Here is a 21,411-nt window from a genome sequence, read left to right on the forward strand (position 1 = left end):
TTGCTGTATATTCCCGACCCTGCACACCGGTACCTGCTATATATTTCCGACCCTGCACACCTGTACCTGTTATATATTCCCAAAATCTGCACACCGGTACCTGCACATCGGTACCTGCACCTGTTGTATAATCTCAAACCTGCACATCGGTACCTGCTGTATATTCCCAACCCTGCACACCGGTACCTGCTGTATATTCCCGACCCTGCACACTGATACTTGCTGTATATTCCCGACCCTGCACACCGGTACCAGCTATATATTTCCGACCCTGCATACCTGTACCTGTTATATATTCCCAAAATCTGCACACCGGTACCTGCACATCGGTACCTGCACCTGTTGTATAATCTCAAACCTGCACATCGGTACCTGCTGTATATTCCCAACCCTGCACACCAGCTGTACCTGGTGTGTATTCCCAACACTGCACACTGGTACCTGCTGTATATTCCCAACTCTGCACACCAGTACCTGCTGTATATTCCCAACACTGCAACCCGGTACCTGCTGTATATTCCCAACCCTGCACACCAGTACCTGTTGTATATTCCCAACACTGCACACCAGTACCTGTTGTATATTCCCAACTCTGCAAACCAGTACCTGTTATATATTCCCAAAACCTGCACACCGGTACCTGCACCTGTTGTATAATCCCAAACCTGCACATTGGTACCTGCTGTATATTCCCAACCCTGCACACCAGCTGTACCTGGTGTGTATTCCCAACACTGCACACTGGTACCTGCTGTATATTCCCAACTCTGCACACCAGTACCTGCTGTATATTCCCAACTCTGCACACCAGTACCTGCTGTGTATTCCCAACCTTGCACACCAGTACCTGTTGTATATTCCCAACTCTGCAAACCAGTACCTGCTGTATATTCCCAACCCTGCACACTGGTACCTGTTGTATATTCCCAACCCTGCACACTGGTACCTGCTGTAAATTCCCAATCCTGCACATTGGTATCTACTGTATATTCTCAATCCTGCGGTCAAAGTGTAGACGGATAACATAGCTACACGCATTTATTTTCCCAATAGTATTTTAGCATTATCTATACCTTGCCAAGATCCTCTTCCTCTCCAGATGTCTCTTCACTCTCCCCTTCAGTCGTGACCTCCTCTTCCTGCTCTGAGATTACCCGAATGCTCTCATCTGCTACAAGAGTGTGTAAATAGCTAGAGTGGGTCACTGCTGCCGCCCTTTATACCAAATTTAGTGAGAAATTGAGGAAACGCATGCGGAACTTAACATTGGAGTAAAAGACACAAGATACAGAAACAGAAAAGATTGGCTTAGTTAAAACTTTTGATCTCGCTTGCCCAATGTAAAGCCTGGTGGCATGTGGCTAGGTTAGAACGTGACTGAAAGGTAAGGATATTAATGAGGAGGGTCTGAAGAACACAGCACTGCCGAGCAAGTTGCTTAGCATGTAGTGCTCTGACGTCACTAACCAGTAGAGGCCCCTTCGGTGTCAGTATCCATATGAGCGATGGGCGGCTCTCCGCTAGCAGCTCTCCATTTGTTCAGAGCTATCCTGTCTTTCACCTCTGGGTCATCCAAATCTTGCATCAGCTTGAAGAATGCGAGCTCATTGAAGAGGATTTCAGAAATGTCCACAAGGATCTCTTCGCCACAGTCTCGCATCCTGTCAGAGACAAAAGGAGTGGAACAATTTGTGCACTGTCAACTAATCAATTCATGGACATCAACTCATAGCAGAGTAGGAGAGCTTGTAAAGGGATTACACACGTCACATATGTATGCACAGACAAGAAGTCACTAGAATATGCTACAGAGGACTCATGTAAGCACATGTAAGCACAGACAAGAAGTCTGTGCTTACATGTGTGATATGTGTCCTTCTATAGATGGACACATGTGACATCTGTATGCAAACACAAGAAGTCACTAGAACATGCTATAGATAGACACATGTGACATCTGTATGCACAAACAAGAAGTCACTAGAACATGCTATAGATGGACACATGTGACATCTGCATGCATACACAAGTCACTAGAACATGCTATAGATGGACACATGTGACATCTGTATGCATACACCAGAAGTCACTAGAACATGCTATAGATGGACACATGTCACGTTTGTATGCACACATAAAAATTCACTGGATCGTGTCATAGATGTTTGTGATAAACACTTGACATCATGCAATAGCTGAAATAATTTTATGAGAGAGATCTACCTGCGACCTTCAAACTTGGCCAGAGAGTCTCTGAGTATATTGAGAAGCTGCTTCTGAAAGAATTGCGTAAATTCGACAGCTCTTTCTGGTTTTCCTTGATCACCTGTCAGAGCTGTCAACTGCAAAAACAACCAAGATATGTGCCGAATCCACCGAGAACACCTAGACAGGTTGTCAGTATCGCCGCCAACCGCGACAGAGGCAACTGCGAGTCAATCTGGCCTTTATCAATCGTATCAGAATGTAAAGAAGTAAACAGTGCATATTATAGGGGTTATACGTAATCTGTCTCAACTGTTACAGCAGTAGACAAACAAACAGCTGACAATCTCAATAGAGACTGTTAAGATTGTGTAAATGTGACTAACCTCTATAACTTTCTGCTGTAAGTAGTGTAGTAGCTGACTTGAACAGACATTGTCCATGTGCTCCCGCAGCACGGGTATTATCTCTGTCATGATTCGCTTTATCTGGCGATCAAGCTTCTGTGTGTCTATTCGTGTCATCTGAAACCAGCAGTGGCATCCTACTACCCTCTGAGAGGCCTTCTCAAGACTATCCTACATTCGCTAGTACTAACTCTGAACTCCGTGAATGATACAAGCTTTATTTAAACCAACGAGCATTACTGAATATTGTAGGCGAAAGTACTGCACACACTTTGTTACTAGCGAGAATCATGCACAAGGCAGTCAGAAACAGCCGAGCGAGCGTGTCTGAATTGAAGCAAGTAGACCACAAAATTACAAAGCTCAATAACTATTATTTCCTTGGTCATACAAGTCCATGCACCTCGTCGATAATGCATACCTGTACATCAGCTGAGCCTTCATTCTCACTGCACTGGGCAGAGCTACTACTGCCCGTCTCAGAAACCTCTCTCCTACTCGCGTCCTTCCTCGCTTCCCGTTTGGCCTCCCTCCGCCTGTCTATGTCCTTCACCTTTTGCATAGCCTGCAGCATGAGTAACTAGGCAATAAATTTCTAGGTTGTTTTAGAAGAGCTCAAACAGGACACCCAAACAGCACTCATAGCTTGGCAAGACAGCCATAGCACGCACACTCAGGAATGGTCAGTACTGGGGTGAATAGCAACGATCTGATTAACATCACCATAGGTGACAGACACGAGACTGACAAGACTGGTTTCTGTAGAAAAAGAAAGATACAAGGATGGCAGTCACGAATAGAAGAGCTGATATATATGGACAGCTCAAGAAGATATGCGTGAATAGTCTGCAGGATAGAGACAAGTTATTCAAGCGAGCAACCACATGCTCTTGGACTATCAAATACACAAACACACAGACACACAATAAGGGAGTGAGAGCAAGGAAAGTGGATGAGAAGAGCGGCTACCTCTTGCAGGTCTATGGCGGTGTCGCCGAGAGGTGAGCGAGCGAAGGGCATATCAAGGCTCACATCGCTGACACTCGTCTCACTACCGCACCGCAGGCTCATGCTCACCAGAGATGTTTCACTAAGTGTCGGCAGCGCGCTGCCAGTGCCCTTATTGGATACCTATAAGACAAGATGGCAGATGGAGGAGAGGCAGAAATACACAATAGAAAAAAGGGCTACTAGGAAATGAAGTGGCTAAAGAGTTGGAAAATTAAAAGGACCAGCAAGCATGCAGAATGTTATGTAAGTTCCTTTGCATATTAAGCAGGCCTCCTAGGAGGAATACAAACAGAACATAAAAGGAGCCAGCAGCCATTTTCTCCTAAAAGCCACCTATTGGAGATAGTTGTTGTTTATAAGCAAGGAGATGTACAATACAGATCATGAGAGATAGTTGTTATGTTTATAAGCAAGGAGACCAGTGCACAGTGAACGATACAGGTCATGAGATTGCGACTCCAGCTATAATATGACCTCTTCTACAAACCCATCCTACAATAGACAGGCCTCTGCAAGTACAATAGGTTAAAGACAAAACAATGTGATGACACTGGACCGAGCAGAAAGGATAGACTTTGTAAAGATCGGCAGGACAGAGGTTAGTTTAAGAACTTCTTGTTGGAGAAGCAATAAAGTCTACCTTCTCAAGATGTATGACAGTATCACCTAGCGAGTCCTGGTTGAAAGGGTCATCCAAAGCACTTCCTGTGAGTGACTGAGCTGTCGAATGGGTGGACTGCGTCTCTACCTGCCAAAGAAGCAGCACAGCTTACTAGTCCGCCCTCTGTTCAGTGTAGCCTTTGCCCTCCGACTCAGATTAGTTTGAGTGTACCATTCTATTTTAGCTCACAGATGTTAGTACACCCTGCCCCTCCTGCCTACCGACCCTCCTGCCTACCGACCCTCCTGCCTACCGACCCTCCTGCCTACCGACCCTCCTGCCTACCGACCCTCCTGCCTACCGACCCTCCTGCCTACCGACCCTCCTGCCTACCGACCCTCCTGCCTACCGACCCTCCTGCCTACCGACCCTCCTGACTACCGACCCTCCTGCCTACCGACCCTCCTGCCTACCGACCCTCCTGCCTACCGACCCTCCTGCCTACCGACCCTCCTGCCTACCGACCCTCCTGCCTACCGACCCTCCTGCCTACCGACCCTCCTGCCTACCGACCCTCCTGCCTACCGACCCTCCTGCCTACCGACCCTCCTGCCTACCGACCCTCCTGCCTACCGACCCTCCTGCCTACCGACACTCCTGCCTACCGACACTCCTGACCGCTGACCACACTGCCTACCGACTTTCCTGCCCACTGACCACATTGCCCACTGACCACATTGCCCACTGACCACATTGCCTACTGACCACACTGGTTACTGACCACACTGCCTACCGACCCTCCTGCCTACCGACTTTCCTGCCTACCGACTCCCCTGCCTACCGACCCTCCTGCCTACCGACCACACTGCCTACCAACCCTCCTGCCTACCGACCCTCCTGCCTACCGACCCTCCTGCCTACCGACTTTCCTGCCTACCGACCCTCCTGCCTACCGGCCAGACTGCCTACCAACCCTCCTGACCACTGACCACACTGCCTACCGACCCGCCTGCCCACTGACCACACTGCCTACCGACCACACTGCCTACCGACCCTCCTGCCCACTGACCACATTGCCTACTGACCACATGCCTACTGACCACACTGCCTATTGACCACATTGCCTACTGACCACATGCCTACTGACCACGCTGCCTACTGACCACACTGCCTACTGATCACACTGCCTACTGATCACACTGCCTACCGGCCCTCCTGCCCACTGACCACATTACCTACTGACCACACTGCCTACTGACCACACTGCCTACTGACCACACTGCCTACTGACCACACTGCCTACTGACCACACTGCCTACTGACCACACTGCCTACTGACCACACTGCCTACTGACCACACTGACTACACTGCCTAGTCGCTAGATCATATATGGAATACCACAGCCTATCTGAGCATGCAAACAAATTAACCAACAGGCAGCCTTCTGTAGAAAATCTTAGCAAGATGCCCGCATGTGGTGAGACAACAGGACTTAACTTTTTCGCAGGCAAGTTTTTTGGGCTATTTGAGACCCCCTAAGCAAATTAATTTTTCAAAAATAGATTTAAAAAAATTCCTGATACACTCTTATTTATGATATTGTAAACGTGTGTTATGTGTTTGTGATACAGGTAAATACAGATAAACGTGTTCAAGTCAATTCTTCTCATAACTGTTTCTTAGCTATGGCAACTTTTGAAGCTTTTGCCCTTGCAGAGGCCTGATTAGTATACAAATTTCTGATAGTAATCCAAGCACTAGCATCACTGCCACCTCCATGAGTATGAAAACTGTTACTAGCTTTTTCATCACTTTCACTCTCAGATTCCGATGCAAAATCACTCCAGTCACAATCTGAACCAGATTCACTGTCACTATTAGTTCGGGATACTAACTCTAAAAAGTTATCGCAATCAGCTGATATCATCCTATTACTGCTAGCACTAACACTATTACTCCTTGCAGCATTAGAGGAACGTGGGTAATGTCGTTTGGAGGGTGCCATGACACTAAAGGAAAGTTGTTGCACTCTGGGAAAACATTCAAAAAGATGAAACAAAAGCAGAAGCAAGCTACAAACAAAATTCCCAATTTTATTTAAAGACGTTTTTATTTCAGACTTTTTGTTCATTTAATATTGCAAAAATGATCGTTTTTTTCCTGAAAATGGCTTATTTTTTAGTTTCTAACAAAGATCAATATATTGCAGTTTACTATTAGTAAAAAAATTAACAGAAAAAGGCAATAAGCCAACCAAAATTTGATTTTTAAAAACCGTTCGTATGGCAACAAAATAGTCGCTCTGCCCATTGTGGTCGGTATCGCAAAACGACAATAATGTCGCTCTGCCTGCAAAAGGGTTAATTCTCAAAACCTACTTGAGATATCAGAGACATAGCACCTGGCCCACACTACCGACCCATAAAAATAAGCATATATCCTCAGAAACACGCTAATAACAACACCCCGAGATGTCCACACACATATTCACCTCAGATACCATCTGCCTTAGTATATTCAACCAACTAAACACAAATACAAAACTCTCAACTGATGGCGCAAAAATAGTAGAGGCTTTCAGATGTTACTAAAACTGTTAGGAATACACATATACCAAGGCAGACATACACACCTGCTCTATGTAGTCAGCAAAGTCAGATTTGATAGAGCCGACCCTTTCTAGCTTGGCAGCAGCAAAACCAGCAGCACCCAGGTTAGCGGCAGAATTGACCGGGGTTAGCTTGTGCTTGGTGTTCAACATCTGTCTTACATCATCCTCGTCTGTTGTGACACAACTCTCACTCGGGGTTTGCTCGGAGCCTGTGCCATGGTAGAGCATCCAGGCAGGCTGTGACTAGAAGGGGAGATGAGAGCAAATACCAGTTCAGAGTATTGTAAATGATGAAAGATGGACATTAGATAAGCAAACCTACGCACCGGTCACATGTTTCAGTTAAACATGTAGGTGAAGTCAAAAGATTTAAAACCAAGCCTACTACAGTCAGTCCAAACCGAGACAATGTACATTATACAATGTATGTCAAACATTGTACGTTGTACAATGTACATTATACAATGTAAATTTCACTTAGTCTCTTCAGTAAAGGGTTCTTCACATTTTATGAGCTAACAATGGAAAAATGCAAATATAAAACAAAAAATACCAAAATTAATTTGACCTGTTTTCAGTGGCAACACTTTTTGGCGAGTTTGATTTGATGATTAATAAGGGATGCAGATTCCTTAGGTATTTCCATTTTTCAATCGCTGAAAATAGCCTGTAGTCCGTACTCACTTATCCAATCATTGTAAAATCAGTTGCTTCGGATGACATATGTACACTTGAGCAACCAAAACAAAGTTAGTTTGGTCAGAAAAAGGACAAGAAGGAAACAGCCTAGCACGAGAGTGAGACAGCGGATCATGCATGCAAACATGTGTGAAATGAATGGATATTGATGAGAGATAGGTGAAGAAACATAGGAATACAAAAGAAAGAGAGAGTAGGGATGAAATGATCTAATCTGTTAAAATAAACAGACAAAAAGAATTGATAATTCTTACAGCGAGGATGTCGCTCTCTGTATCTGTGTCCAATTTTATCTGCTGGCTGGATACATCCTCGGTGAGAAACTTCGTGACAAGTTCCTACAGTGGCAGAAAAACAAATATACTGAAAAAGCCCAGAAACTTGCATGCTCACAATTCTAGGGATGCAGCAATCATGTTAAAGTTGAACATGAAGTTATTAAACTTTTTAGCGATATGGACAAGAGATGATAACTGCCTGTATAAGGTAGACATTACACCGTTGAAACTGCAAACCATAGACCTATTAACTGTAGAGTTAATGGTATATAGGTATATAGTATACCTATAGTGTATATATATATATATATAAAAATATATATATATATACGCCAAGAACCAAGTCATGGCAATAAATACCTACGCACTGCCAGTAATAAGATATCCAGCAGGCATAATAAAGTGGACTGAGGAAGCCATCAAAGAAACAGATATAGCAACTCGTAAACTGCTGATCGTGCATGGAGCACTCCACCCAAAATCTGATACTACTAGATTGTATCTTGATAGAAAAGATGGCGGTAGGGGACTCAAAAGTGTACAGCAGACAGTGAAAGAAGAGGAGCAAAGCATCAAAGCATATGCAGCCTCCATGGCCATTTCAGATAAGTTGCTAGCTGAATTTCAATTGGCTGCTCTTACAACGGACCTGCGCCCTGATGATGAGGAAATTGACTGGCACACGAAACCTCTTCATGGTGCTTACCACCAACAAATATCTTAGGTTGGCGATCTTCACCAGACATATATGTGGCTGAACAAAGGAAACCTAACGGCCAATACAGAGTCACTAATCATGGCAGCCCAGGAGCAAGTGCTCCCAACAAGGCAACTCCAAACGAAAATCTATCACACTAGAGACGATCCTAGATGCAGACTGTGCAAAGATGCACCTGAGACCATCCAACACATCATCAGCGGATGCAAGCAGCTAGCAGGAAACGCATACACTGAGCGGCATAATCATGTCGCAGGTGTTGTGTATAGAAGTCTATATGATGAGTTTGGCCTTAATAAACCACAACACCCATGGGAAGCTCCTGGTAAGGTCAATGAAAATGACCGCGCTAAGATCCTCTGGGACTTCTACATCCAAACTGACAAGCATGTCCTAGCAAACCAACCAGATATAGTGGTGGTAGACAAGGAGAACAAGAGGGCTACTATAATAGATATAGCAGTACCCAATGACTAAAATATAGCCAGCAAAGAAAAAAAAGGTAGAGAAATATCTCCCTCTTGGAGAAGAGATTGAAAAATGCTGGAATGTAAGAACAACTGTAATCCCAGTAGTCATTGGGGCACTGGGCGCAATAACACCGGCGCATAAAATGTGGCTTGCCCAAATACCAACAACAATCAACTCAGGTGAGTTGCAGAAAAGTGCGCTATTGGGAACAGCTAAGATCTTGAGGCGAGTGCTCAAACTCCCAGGTCTCTGGTAGGAGACCCAAGTTAGAGCAGAATTTACCACCCATACGGGGTATCCGGGGTGAGGAAACAACTTTTATATGTATATCTATATATATATACATGTATATCTGTATATTAATGTACATCTGTATATACATGTACATCTGTATATACATGTACATACATACATGTATATATATATAGTGTAACTATATAGGTATATAGTATAGTTAATAGGTCTATGCTGCAAACATTGAAGAGAAAATTGTAAAGATGAGAACCTGAATGGAGTATAAGCCTCTTTGCCGGAGATAGTCACTACTCAACATCTGAAGCTCTCTGAAGAGCTCAATGAGGAAATGAGGTCGGTTCTCATTCTGAGAGATAAGTGTGGCCACCTCGGAGTAGATGGTCTCTCTCAAGGCCTCGAACAGTGAGAGATCACTTCCTGAGTCGTGGGAAACTCTGCAATAAGGAGCACTAATAAGAAGAATTAAAGTCATGAAACGTGAGTGAAACAATGTCTGTCCACCATGACTCTAGTATACAAGAGTGTCTCCCATGTCACGAGTCTGTCTGTAGGACAACAACTCGTTTATATGTAGTTTATCATGAATCAGTCAGGACAATCATGTCCATGGATCACGTCTAAACTGATTGGACAACGTAATTTATTAATCTCTTGTATAATGCAGAGCCTCACACCAAATTAAATATTTTCAAGCAACATATTGAGCATATTATATAATGATAACATCTGCGAGCAATATTACAGCCCTGTCCAAGGTGAAAACCAAGATGAAGACATTTGGGAGAGAAAAAAGGATAGCTAGCATGGTTTTGGGAGCCCAAGTGTTCAGGTTGCAATCTTTGCAAGTACCAAAAATAAACTATTTGTTGCCTGAAATCAGGTAAGTTTTGAGCAGTAACTAAAAACTGCCTCGCCAGCGATGAGACAAGAAAACAAAACATGAGTTCATAGCAAGAATATCAGAACAGATGGTCACAATCAGATGAGGATGCATTCGCACCTGCTCTGAAGAGAAGACAAATTCTTAGCTAGTGCACTCTCAGCTGTTGTTTCCTTATTAGGGGTGGCAATAGGGGTGTTGTTGCCCGACTGGTCTTCCCGGACGCTTGATACAGCTGAAGATGCGCTGGGGGCGTAGGCTGTGCCACATATGCCTGAACTGATACCTGGTTTGTACATGGTCTCCAAAGGTACTCGGACTCTGCCAGCCGCTATGGCTGAGAGACTAGGAGATGGATAGGTTTGGCCTAAGGTAAACAAGCCTAAGATGGTCAAGACAGGTATGAATGCACTGGCATGGCTCTGGCAATGTTAAACCTGCTGATTACTGGGCATAAGCTGCTTATTCAACTCTTATTTTCAGCTGCAGCTTTTGATTTGATCACAGAAAGTGGCGAATCAATAAGCATGTACAGACAGTTTCAATTCACAGCAACCATAACTGTGTTATATAATGTACTAGTGTATATTATTTTCCTAAATTAAACTAACACACAGATGAAAATATAGACATCTTGTTACAAAGTACAATTGTTCGAAGCAAATTAAGCCCAAGTGCAACAACTACTTATTGCTCCTCCGTGTTGGTTATCTTAGAGTTATCAAGAGAGTTGCATATCGGTCAACTTCCATCTTCATATGTCAGGGTATACGAAATGATCTCTATTGAGCATCCGGTGAGATTCTAGTCTGGTAGAGGTCAAAACATATTGAGAGGAAATGCCCACTGTACGCTTACAAAATACCAAAATGTATATCTACTACATCCATGAAATAAATTTATATTGAGAGCCTTTCAGCGTACAAATGGCTCCCAATGGAATCAATGGCAAACCGAGCAGGTAATCAAAAGAAGCGGAGAAAATGATGGAATAGGAAAAACTTACCTGCGGAGTTGAGAGATCTGCTTTGCTCTTGCCTTCTCTTTATCAGCTGGTCAAGGTCAAGCGGCGGGATAGAGTAGTTGTGTTCAAACAACTGCCTCGCACGATTCGACTTCCTGTCAGCCTGCCAGAACTAGTATGTTAATCAAAATTGTACAGTAAAGGCTCCTATAATGTATACCTCCTGGGCTCATATGACGTAAACTCCACTTAACGTAATTACCACTACCTCAACTTATGTTAAGTTTTTCTTCATACTACGTACAAAATTCTATATATAACCTAAGGTGTCAAATTCTATATATAACCTAAGGTGTCAAATTCTATATATAACCTAAGGTGTCAAATTCTATATATAACCTAAGGTGTCAAATTCTATATATAACCTAAGGTGTCAAATTCTATATATAACCTAAGGTGTCAAATTCTATATATAACCTACGGTGTCAAATTTTATATATAACCTAAGGTGTCAAATTCTATATATAACCTAAGGTGTCAAATTCTATATATAACCTAAGGTGTCAAATTCTATATATAACCTAAGGTGTCAAATTCTATATATAACCTAAGGTGTCAAATTCTATATATAACCTACGGTGTCAAATTCTATATATAACCAAAGGTGTCAAATTTTATATATAACAAAAAGTGTCCAATTCTATATATAACATAAGGTGTCCAATTCTATATATAACCTAAGGTGTCAAATTCTATAAATAACCTAAGGTGTCAAATTCTATATATAACCTAAGGTGACAAATCAGTACAAGTTCTGAAAGTCGATTTGAATTAAAATAATCTTGTAGTTGGCCATAAAAAGTGACTTTCTTTTTCCTGCTGCACATGTTAGACAAAACGATGAGTGTATAGTGTTATCTCTATTATACAGTGTATACAAGTTTCATGATATTATAGTTTGATATTATATTTTTGGTTTACTTTATTGCAGTCGTATAAAATGTTTGTTATTAGGTTTACTTTGCAGAATAGACCTTGATGTCTAGAAAAAATACACAAATCATTATAAATGGGTGTCGAAAATGTACTTAACTTATAGTAAAATTACGGCCTTCAGGGTCTAAAACCAGTAATGTTGATCAGAAAAAGGAGAAATGTTGTCGATACAAACCAATAATACTTCAGCTACGGTACAACAAACAAATTAAAAAGTTAAGTCTAGTTTTTTTTGTATGACCAAAAGGGTGAGGTTTGGAAATACTTTGGAACGGATTAGGCAATTTACATGTATTTTACTGTTTGAATAACGTAAATTCCCTACAATGTATACGTTGCTGGAACAGATTATTTACGTTGTAGAAGCGTCTACTGTACATGAATAGAGTCTATCACAACGCGAGAGCACATGAATCGGTATCTGAACCTGATCATGCTATCACATATTCAAGGCCGAGTCTGAACCCATGTAATACTACTATCAATCATCACTAGATACGTACCTCTGAAGTAGCCTCACTCCTCACACTCCCCACACTCCCCTGAGTTGGATGCAATTGTATGGGAGTTCTCTCCCCATCACTAGGCTCGACTGTGCTACTGCTCACTGAGCTGGGCCCATAGCTAAATTGAGGTCCACCTGAAACCAAAAAAATACTTTGGATGCAGCAGCTCTTTATAACTTCACATTTCTATAGCATCATGCATTGCAGCACACTGCAGAAGCTCCGCAGACAATGTTAATATGGAGGAATACAATAGTCCAAAACACAAAACTAGTTACAGAATTTAAGGAGTAAAATGACAGGTTTGCCAAAAAATTCTTTTCTTGATAATCAACACGCTTACAAGATTCCTAAATTTGCTCCAACTAGGACATAGAAGTAAGCCAAAGTTATAAGCTAGAGTATTTAAAGATAAGCCAGAATTCCATGATGTATTTCAATACATGAAGCACTGGGACGTCAGACTCTGCCATCACGAGTAGGTACTATGAGAACACAGTCAATAAATCATTGCGCTCGTACTTACACCTCATGTAAGTTAAGTTTAGCACCTGCTGACAGGACAACTGAGTGCTATTATTGCTAGTCGATGGATACAGCGAATATTACTTGGAATCACAAATTACTTGAAACGACCTCATCTCTATACCGGCGCAGCAACAAACTGTATGTGTTTTGGCATAGAAACATCTTGTTATAACCAAAAGGTAAATATTGACACACCATTGAAAGCTTTATGCGTCTATACCAAAGGCTACCTGAGTTAAAAGCTGCCCCTCTACTAGCCAAGCTATGAATACCTCCAACTTGACTCGGTCTAACCACAGTGTTCGGCTTCTTCCCACCTTCTGCACTCCCAGCGGAGACCGCTGACTCCAGAGCTACAAAAGAAGGAGGGTATGAAAGATAATGGCTGAACATTACTGAGGTGGCAATAAGTTACTAGTCTTGCATCTATCGACTCCGCAACTAATATGTCTCACCTTCTCTGCCCTCGAGGTGCTGAGTGATTGCATAGACCTGATCAACCGTGACCTGGAGAGCCGCCTGCATGTCCATGACCTTGGAGTAGAGCTGATTGATGGAGTACATGACTCTGTTCTCTAGCCACGAGTCTCCGTTGGGTGGCTTGTAGTCACCTAAACAGATAGGAAATACTAGTATAAAGAGACTTGAACAATCTGTAAAACTCATGACAGCAATCATCCAGCATAGCTCGTGGAGAGAAGAGACATTGTAAGAGACATTGTGAGCCTGATTCGCCTCAGCTCTTTGCCCTAAAGACTCACTGTGACTATTTTCATTACTGCTAGACTGCTTCCTGTTAAGTAACTTCTTGTCAAATGATGAATAGCAGTAGTTATTCTATTTGTACTTAAACTTCCTGTCAAATGTTTGATGTTGAAGGCTATGAGGTTATAGCGACTACTAGGCAGAAGTTATTGATCAATATCGTGCAAAACCTTCTAAAGCACATCTAATTGCCCAATTAGCCTGCCCTCGCCTATTCGTGTAACAACTCTGTCTTTTTTGTTAAAAACTTGCGTAGAATCAATATTTCAACCGTTGTGAACAACGGTTCCTTGTCAGCTGTGAGTCAACTAAATTCTACTGCTATACAGCCTTTCACCTAATCTCTATCAAGACTGGAAACATCTCAAAACAAGCTGTGTAAAGTGTGCAAAGACCAGTGTCAGGTATTTTTACAACAATATTCAGTTGAAAAGAAATAATTCCATTTCTGGGATTTAATCTCAACAAATTTGTTGAAATTTATTAATACCAGTATAGCAGGACATACAGCTTTAAGATAGTCCCTCGACCAGCAGCACCGGCAGTACCAGCAACACCAGCAGTGATGTGCATGCATTTCATAACAACAGCCAATACTTAGGCATATTTTATGATAACATCGGACTCTTCCCAGGTAAAACACTCAAAATGAGAACAAACTTAGCTTTCCTACATGAAATCTGTTGTTAAATAAATCTTGAATATCAGTCATGTCAAAACATAGATTATAGTAATGATCAGACCAGGAATCTTGGAAGGGCTCAGAGCAACTGGACACAGACAGATTTGTCAGAGCTGTATTACCTTGCATCTGAAGAGAGAGTTTACGCTGTTCCTGTAACAGGTGCTGACACATGTCTGTCGTTGCATCCAATTGGTCCTTCATTTTTGATATCATATCTGTACCAGAACCATGCCCACCACGCACTCCCTCGCCAACCGCCGTAGCACCAGATACTGTGGACAGAGGTTTCCAGTAGTCTCCAGCTGAGGAGAGAAAAGAACTGGCAATGAGAGGTCTGTCTAATCCTGATTATATAAGGGTTTGTGAGAAGAACCAATCATGAAGTAGAGGTAACAATGGCCAATGTCAATACTAGCACTTTAGGAACTACAACTCATGTTAATTGGAAACCGTGCTGAATGCTCACTACCGAATCGGCTTGGTTGAAAATATGTCCATTTTCTTTTCTCGTACTCATCCAGTGCTTCCTCCAAAGAAAACAAATTAAAACTACACAGCTCTGAGTATCTAACCAAAATGTGTGACTATTAACACCCCGAGCCTGTTAATCAACCATGGAGGAAATAAACAACCTGTTTCAAGCTCCCTACCCAACTTCCCTAGTTACACTACATTCTAGACTAAGGTATGATTTTATAGTAAGTTGAAAATAATGACTAGCTGACATGCAAACTACCTGAATTGGAGAATCAGTTTACTTCAAGCTATCAGACTTTCAAATTAGAAATAGCTAATGATCAGTAATAAAAACCTCTTAAAATTTGTACTTAGCAGTAGAAAGATACAGAGTTCAGTACAAAATACAAAATACAGAGCAGTAGAAAGATACAGCACTTTGATACAGAGTTCCATTGAGATAGACCAGAATATTTGTCAGTTGATGCTATTTTACATTTTGTTTTATTTATAATCGTTCTTCAGACTAATCTAATAAATTTATCTAACAATGTTGTATAAAGAATCTCATGAATGCTTAGAAAAGTTACCAACCATAGCATTGCGAGTTATCGGTTAGCAAATTTAAATGGTATTCACAAGCCGGAGCAGCAGCGTGCCATTAGCAACAAGAAGAATAAGTAGGCCTATGGCATGAAATGAGCTGATGACAGCAAGTGTTGAAAGAAATTATATGAAACTGCGAACATCATGGTTGGTTACTCAAAGTGAAGCAGGGAGACACGCAATAGCATTATAAAGGTAGGATGCTCTAGTATCACACATCAGTCAACGGGAATGATATAAGACTCAGGGCAACACCTTGACCCAATCACTTCGAGCACATCAAAACGATACCATGGCATTTACACACAGCTGTCTGTACCTGCAGGATTGCCGGGTTCCACAAGTTTATGAGTGTGGGGACGACGTTGACGTCCCGATTTGTGAGCCATGTCGACAGGATACCTTTGTCTAAATTGATACTCATCCTCCACAGTGTACGTGTCTCTGTCAGATTCTTGATGCGCCTCTTCCTCTTCTTCCACTTGCAGTATACCATCACTAGGGTAACCTAGCAATAACAGGTCATATACATGATATATCTTCTTCAACTATGCCAAGCACCTGTTATTGTAGTCATATGGCATGGGTTTATATTTATTATTTTGAGCACCTGTTACAATAGTCATATCTCATGGGTTTAAACCTATTATTCCAAGCGTCTGCTATAATAGTCAGATCTCATGGGTTTATACCTTTTATTCCAAGCACCTGTTATAATAGTCATATCTCATGGCTTTATACCTTTTATTCCAAGCACCTGTTATAATAGTCATATCTCATGGGTTTATACCTTTTATTCCAAACACCTGTTATAATAGTCGTATATCATAGGTTTATACTATCATTCAAGCCATTTCTATATTAGTTACATGTATATCACAAGAGTGTATACTCATTATTCCCAGCACCTGTTACGATAGCCACAATGAGAGCAACAAGTGTCATCAACATAGTTTAATGTCTATAAATCAAAGTGTCAATGCATAAGATGAACTTATTAGAAAATACATTTTAATTAGAATACACCCAAAGATAATGCAAGCTTGCACTGTCTTTAAGTATAGTATAGCATTTAGTAAAATAGCCACAGGAATATTCTTAATAGGTTATACAAGCAAACAAGTTAGAATAAAATCACATAGCGTTACGTAAATATCTACCGTCATCATCCTCATCGATCTCTCCTTCATCGTCTGGAGTATTCTCATCATCCGATTCATCGTCACTTGAGCTGGTCTCCGACTCTCCCCATGTTGCCAGAGTTGTTACATCAGCAGTAAGCTGGTCTTCCTCACCTATTGACAGTCATGAGTAAAGAAAACAAGACAATAGAGTATCATCGTATGAGCAAGTGTTTTATTAATCCGTGTTAAACACTTGTCAAAATCATTTCTGAAAAACAAGCGTAAAGGACAGTACTAGCACCCTCTCACTCTCTATGCATGAATGTATCTACTAGTACTAGACACATGTCAAGCTGTGTCCTTTATCGATTGACTAGAAAAAGTACTAGGTTAATAAATGCTACCTTTTGCCTTGCGTGAAGCCTGTCTCTCCATCCTCTGCTCCATCATACGGCTGTAAAGTTCATCGTTTGCCCGTTCTGTGATATCTGGAAGTGGATAAGAGTCAAATAGTAAAGGGTTTCCATCAGTTGGTGCATTTATACAAGCAATCATACAAGCATTCATACAAGCATTCATACAAGCATCCATACAAGCACTCATACAAGCATTCGTATAAGCATTCATACAAATATTCATACAAGCACTTATACAAGTATTCATACAAGCACTCATACAAGCATTCATACAAGCATTCATACAAGCATCCATACAAGCACTCATACAAGCATTCATACAAGTATTCATACAAGCATTCATACAAGCATTCATATAAGAATTCATACAAGCACTCATATAAGCACTCATACAAGCATTCATACAAGTATTCATACAAGCGATCATACAAGCATTCATACAAGTATTCATACAAGCATTCATACAAGCACTCATATAAGAATTCATACAAGCGCAAACACCTCTAAAGTTTAACATGTTAATAGAGAGGAACATGTTAAATGACTGTAAGATTCATCTTAGTGAATCCGTACATGATTCGTGATGATCAATCGATAGCATAATGGAGCTCATTCAGTTGTAAAAAGGTCAGTTCTATCACTTGTCAGTTTTGCACTAGTCTTAAATAGGTCAGTTCTATCACCCATCTTTGCACTAGTATTATAAAGGTCAGTTCTATCAGTTGTCAGTTTTGCACTAGTATTAAATAGGTCAGTTCTATCACCCATCTTTGCACTAGTATTATAAAGGTCAGTTCTATCAGTTGTCAGTTTTGCACTAGTATTAAATAGGTCAGTTCTATCACCCATCTTTGCACTAGTATTAAAAAGGTCAATTCTATCACTCATCATGTTTGCACTAGTATTAAATAGGTCAGTTCTATCACCCATCTTTGCACTAGTATTAGAAAGGTCAATTCTATCACTCATCATGTTTGCACTAGTATTAAATAGGTCAGTTCTATCACCCATCTTTGCACTAGTATTAGAAAGGTCAATTCTATCACTCATCATCTTTTGCACTAGTATTAAATAGGTCAGTTCTATCACTCATCATCTTTGCACTAGTATTAAATCGTGCTCTAAATGGGTGCAACGGCCTCAGAATAGTATTAGGAAAGGTTGCTATACAATCTCATAGCCACAATCAGAAGGGGTTGGCTCTCTGACTCTTATATAGTCTTATACTTTCTCTCAGTACACTTTATGGACAGAAAGTCAATCAGGTAATGAACCGCAGTAAAATATTATATATTCGAAGCAAAGTGTAAAATTGATATCTCTGCAAACCTTACATATGAAATCAATGAGTTTTATAGATTTAATGCTATATAGCACATATAAACTTACATGTAGTATTGGTGACAGATGAACCTATACATAATTTAATAACTACATAGACACTCACCCACAGGTGCTTTGGAAAATGTCACAGCGGACTTGGAAGCCTTGACCTTCTCAGTGCCTAGAGAAGCGTCTTCCTTGTTCTTCAGTAGGGTTGATAAATCCTAATTAAAAGAAAAACTAGGCTAATAGTTACTAATTGGGGTAATATTTTCACTGACGTCAAACTACAGAAGGCTAATGAAGCTACCATGCACTTGGTCTGTTTAAACACCTTTACTATGTATGAAATGTTTGTCTATAGAACTCTGTATACCCAGATGCTGATTATCTATACACCAATGACTGTCTAACGCTATACACGCAGGTATCTATTTACCTACGGGTCATCAATAAACTTACATACGCCTATGAATTGTACTTCGAAACACCCACAATTCTTGTCGTGGAGTTGTCTATTGATGCAAACCTATATACTGTGGAGTAATTGATACATGCTCCCTAGCCTGAGAGTTATCTATTGATGAAAAACCTATATACTGTGGAGTAATTGATACATGCTCCCTAGCTTGGGAGTTATCTATTGATACAAATCTATATACTGTGGAGTAGTTGATACATGCTCCCTAGACTGGGAGCGGTCTATCCATAGCTATATACTGCAGATCTGTTGATAGGTGCTCCCTAGCCTAAGAGTTGTCTACCCCATGTTGCTATGAGTTGCTGGTATATGCACTTTCTCATGAGATGGCTACTTATACAAACCTATGTAATGCTGAGACTAACCTTAGGAGCTGTCTGCATGTACTGCTCATGCAAAGACTTCAACTCATTCTGTATGCTGAGAAGTTTGTTTCGCTCATTCATCAGATTCTGCAATTCAGACTTTTGCTCTTCCATTCTTTGCAGATAGAACACCTCCGATTCAGCCAAGCTAAAAAAACAAACATAGTCCATTTTCTGCAGGTAGAAGACCTGATCCAAACAAGCTGTAAAAAGACAAACGTGGTCGGATATCTGCAGATAGAAGACCTCCGATTCAACCAAGCTGTAAAAAGACAAACATGGTCCATTCTCTGCAGGTAGAAGACCTCTGATTCAACCAAGCTGTAAAAAGACAAACATGGTTGGTTCTCTGCAGGTAGAAGACCTCTGATTCAACTAAGCTGTAAAAAGACAAACATGGTCCATTCTCTGCAGGTAGAAGACCTCCGATTCAGCCAAGCTGTAAAAAGACAAACATGGTTGGTTCTCTGCAGGTAGAAGACCTCTGATTCAACTAAGCTGTAAAAAGACAAACATGGTCCATTTTCTGCAGGTAGAAAACCTATAATTTGGTCAAGTTGTAAAAACCGCCACAGAAGCCCTCAAAGACATGCTATTGAGCAGGGATCGGATGAGATGGCCAGGAGGCGGGGGCCAGGGTGGAATATTAAACTTGAATAGCCAATTGCAAACATATCAATAGAAACTAATAGTTATAAGTTAATAACTATAGGCGGAATCTTCCAGTTCAACCAGAACATAGATGAAGACAGACAGAAATAGAGACCACCGTATAAACCAACTTGACAAGAGCACTAAAAACCATAGAGTTAAACAGAAGAGTGTAAGCACGTGGTTGTCTAGCATATTGGGTATTGTTCATAGTATTGGAGGGTCATTCATTAAGGACTTACTTGCTACCGAGTTGTTTTTCAAAAAGTACAGTGAATCAACTATAAAAGGAGGCATTCTTCGCCTCAGCATGCACAAACAATTGTTAAGAATTCATTCAAAACAAAAACTTTACCAGGGTGTCCTGAAATGTCTCCAGGTATCTTACTGCTACCATGTTTTAAAAAATTCAAAACAGTGTCTCACTTTTACTAAATCTACTAACCTTGTAACAGACTCTGCAGCAGACTGGGAATCATCTTCTCTTCTCTGAACCTTTGGCTTGCTCTTGATAGATGTTCCATACTGCGGATTAGGCTCAGCAGAAGAAACTTGTTTCAGACTAGCTTTCGCTACAGACAGATTTGGTTCTTGTTTAGTCTGTGTTGATTGACTGAGCTGTTGATTGGTTCTAACGGACGGACTGAGCTGTTGATTGGTTCTAGCAGATGGACTGAGCTGTTGATTGGTCCGTGTGGTTGATGTGGACTTATCAACTCGCTGTTGCTCAGAGAGCAGCTTCCTTGAAGACAGGATATTATGAGAGTGATGATCGCCAGTCTGACTGCCAATGGCCTGAGAGACGGCAGCGCGACTAGCAGGCTGACGAAGGCTAACATCATAGAGTGCTGAAAAGCGCTGAGCACCAGATGCTGTTGAAGTCTAGAAAGGAAATTGAGTTGACTCAAATAGGTAGAAGCCATAGTTGGCAATGATCATGGCTTGAACTCGGTGGAATTCACTGTAGCTGCAGCTCACTACCAGCAGCAATCAGACTTATTTAAACTTGATCAAGTAGACTCGAGTAAAGCGTAATAAGAGTTTACCTTGGAAGTCACGCTGATCTCAGAAGCTGTGTCCTCCATAGCTGTTGCTGCCAACTCTGCAAGGTCTTCCGGAAGCACCTCAGCAGTTTCCGGCCATTGCTGGACCATGTTAACAAGCGACTGGAGCTGGGACAGCCTCTGTCTCGCTGACTCTAGCTTCCTGCATACAATACACGAGGTTTCTATGGATTCATGAGGAACACACAAACACAGTATAAGTTACCCTGGGATGATAGAATCGTCTAGAATCAACAACATGACAAATGCTGAGGCGGCGCTCAACACGTATTACCACAGCTATAGCAGACATCCACTCAATTGTTTACAATTGAATACCAAATGATCACAAAAGATTGAAGCTC

The 21,411-nt window shown here is 41.4% G+C and overlaps 1 protein-coding gene across 1 annotated transcript in view; it reads right to left on the bottom strand.

The window, feature by feature from the left end:
- The window catches only part of LOC137402883 (pericentriolar material 1 protein-like), a 47,919-nt gene that overhangs the window by 4,092 nt on the left and 22,416 nt on the right, over positions 1–21,411 (bottom strand). Inside the window, exons 14-36 of the mRNA XM_068089396.1 lie at positions 21,050–21,209; positions 20,449–20,885; positions 19,353–19,500; positions 18,631–18,730; positions 17,172–17,255; positions 16,804–16,938; positions 15,963–16,151; positions 14,701–14,883; positions 13,587–13,742; positions 13,362–13,484; positions 12,601–12,737; positions 11,144–11,264; positions 10,258–10,504; positions 9,508–9,691; positions 7,790–7,873; positions 6,858–7,079; positions 4,264–4,371; positions 3,582–3,743; positions 3,034–3,177; positions 2,592–2,729; positions 2,224–2,342; positions 1,468–1,661; positions 1,074–1,171 (exon numbers count right to left, since the gene is read on the bottom strand). Of these exons, the coding sequence (XP_067945497.1) occupies positions 1,074–1,171; positions 1,468–1,661; positions 2,224–2,342; positions 2,592–2,729; positions 3,034–3,177; positions 3,582–3,743; positions 4,264–4,371; positions 6,858–7,079; positions 7,790–7,873; positions 9,508–9,691; positions 10,258–10,504; positions 11,144–11,264; positions 12,601–12,737; positions 13,362–13,484; positions 13,587–13,742; positions 14,701–14,883; positions 15,963–16,151; positions 16,804–16,938; positions 17,172–17,255; positions 18,631–18,730; positions 19,353–19,500; positions 20,449–20,885; positions 21,050–21,209 (3,673 nt within the window). The remainder of the gene's footprint in view (positions 1–1,073; positions 1,172–1,467; positions 1,662–2,223; positions 2,343–2,591; positions 2,730–3,033; positions 3,178–3,581; positions 3,744–4,263; positions 4,372–6,857; positions 7,080–7,789; positions 7,874–9,507; positions 9,692–10,257; positions 10,505–11,143; positions 11,265–12,600; positions 12,738–13,361; positions 13,485–13,586; positions 13,743–14,700; positions 14,884–15,962; positions 16,152–16,803; positions 16,939–17,171; positions 17,256–18,630; positions 18,731–19,352; positions 19,501–20,448; positions 20,886–21,049; positions 21,210–21,411) is intronic.

The sequence above is a fragment of the Watersipora subatra genome, chromosome 8 (assembly GCF_963576615.1).
Source record: "Watersipora subatra chromosome 8, tzWatSuba1.1, whole genome shotgun sequence".
Classification (NCBI taxonomy): Eukaryota; Metazoa; Bryozoa; class Gymnolaemata; order Cheilostomatida; family Watersiporidae; genus Watersipora; species Watersipora subatra.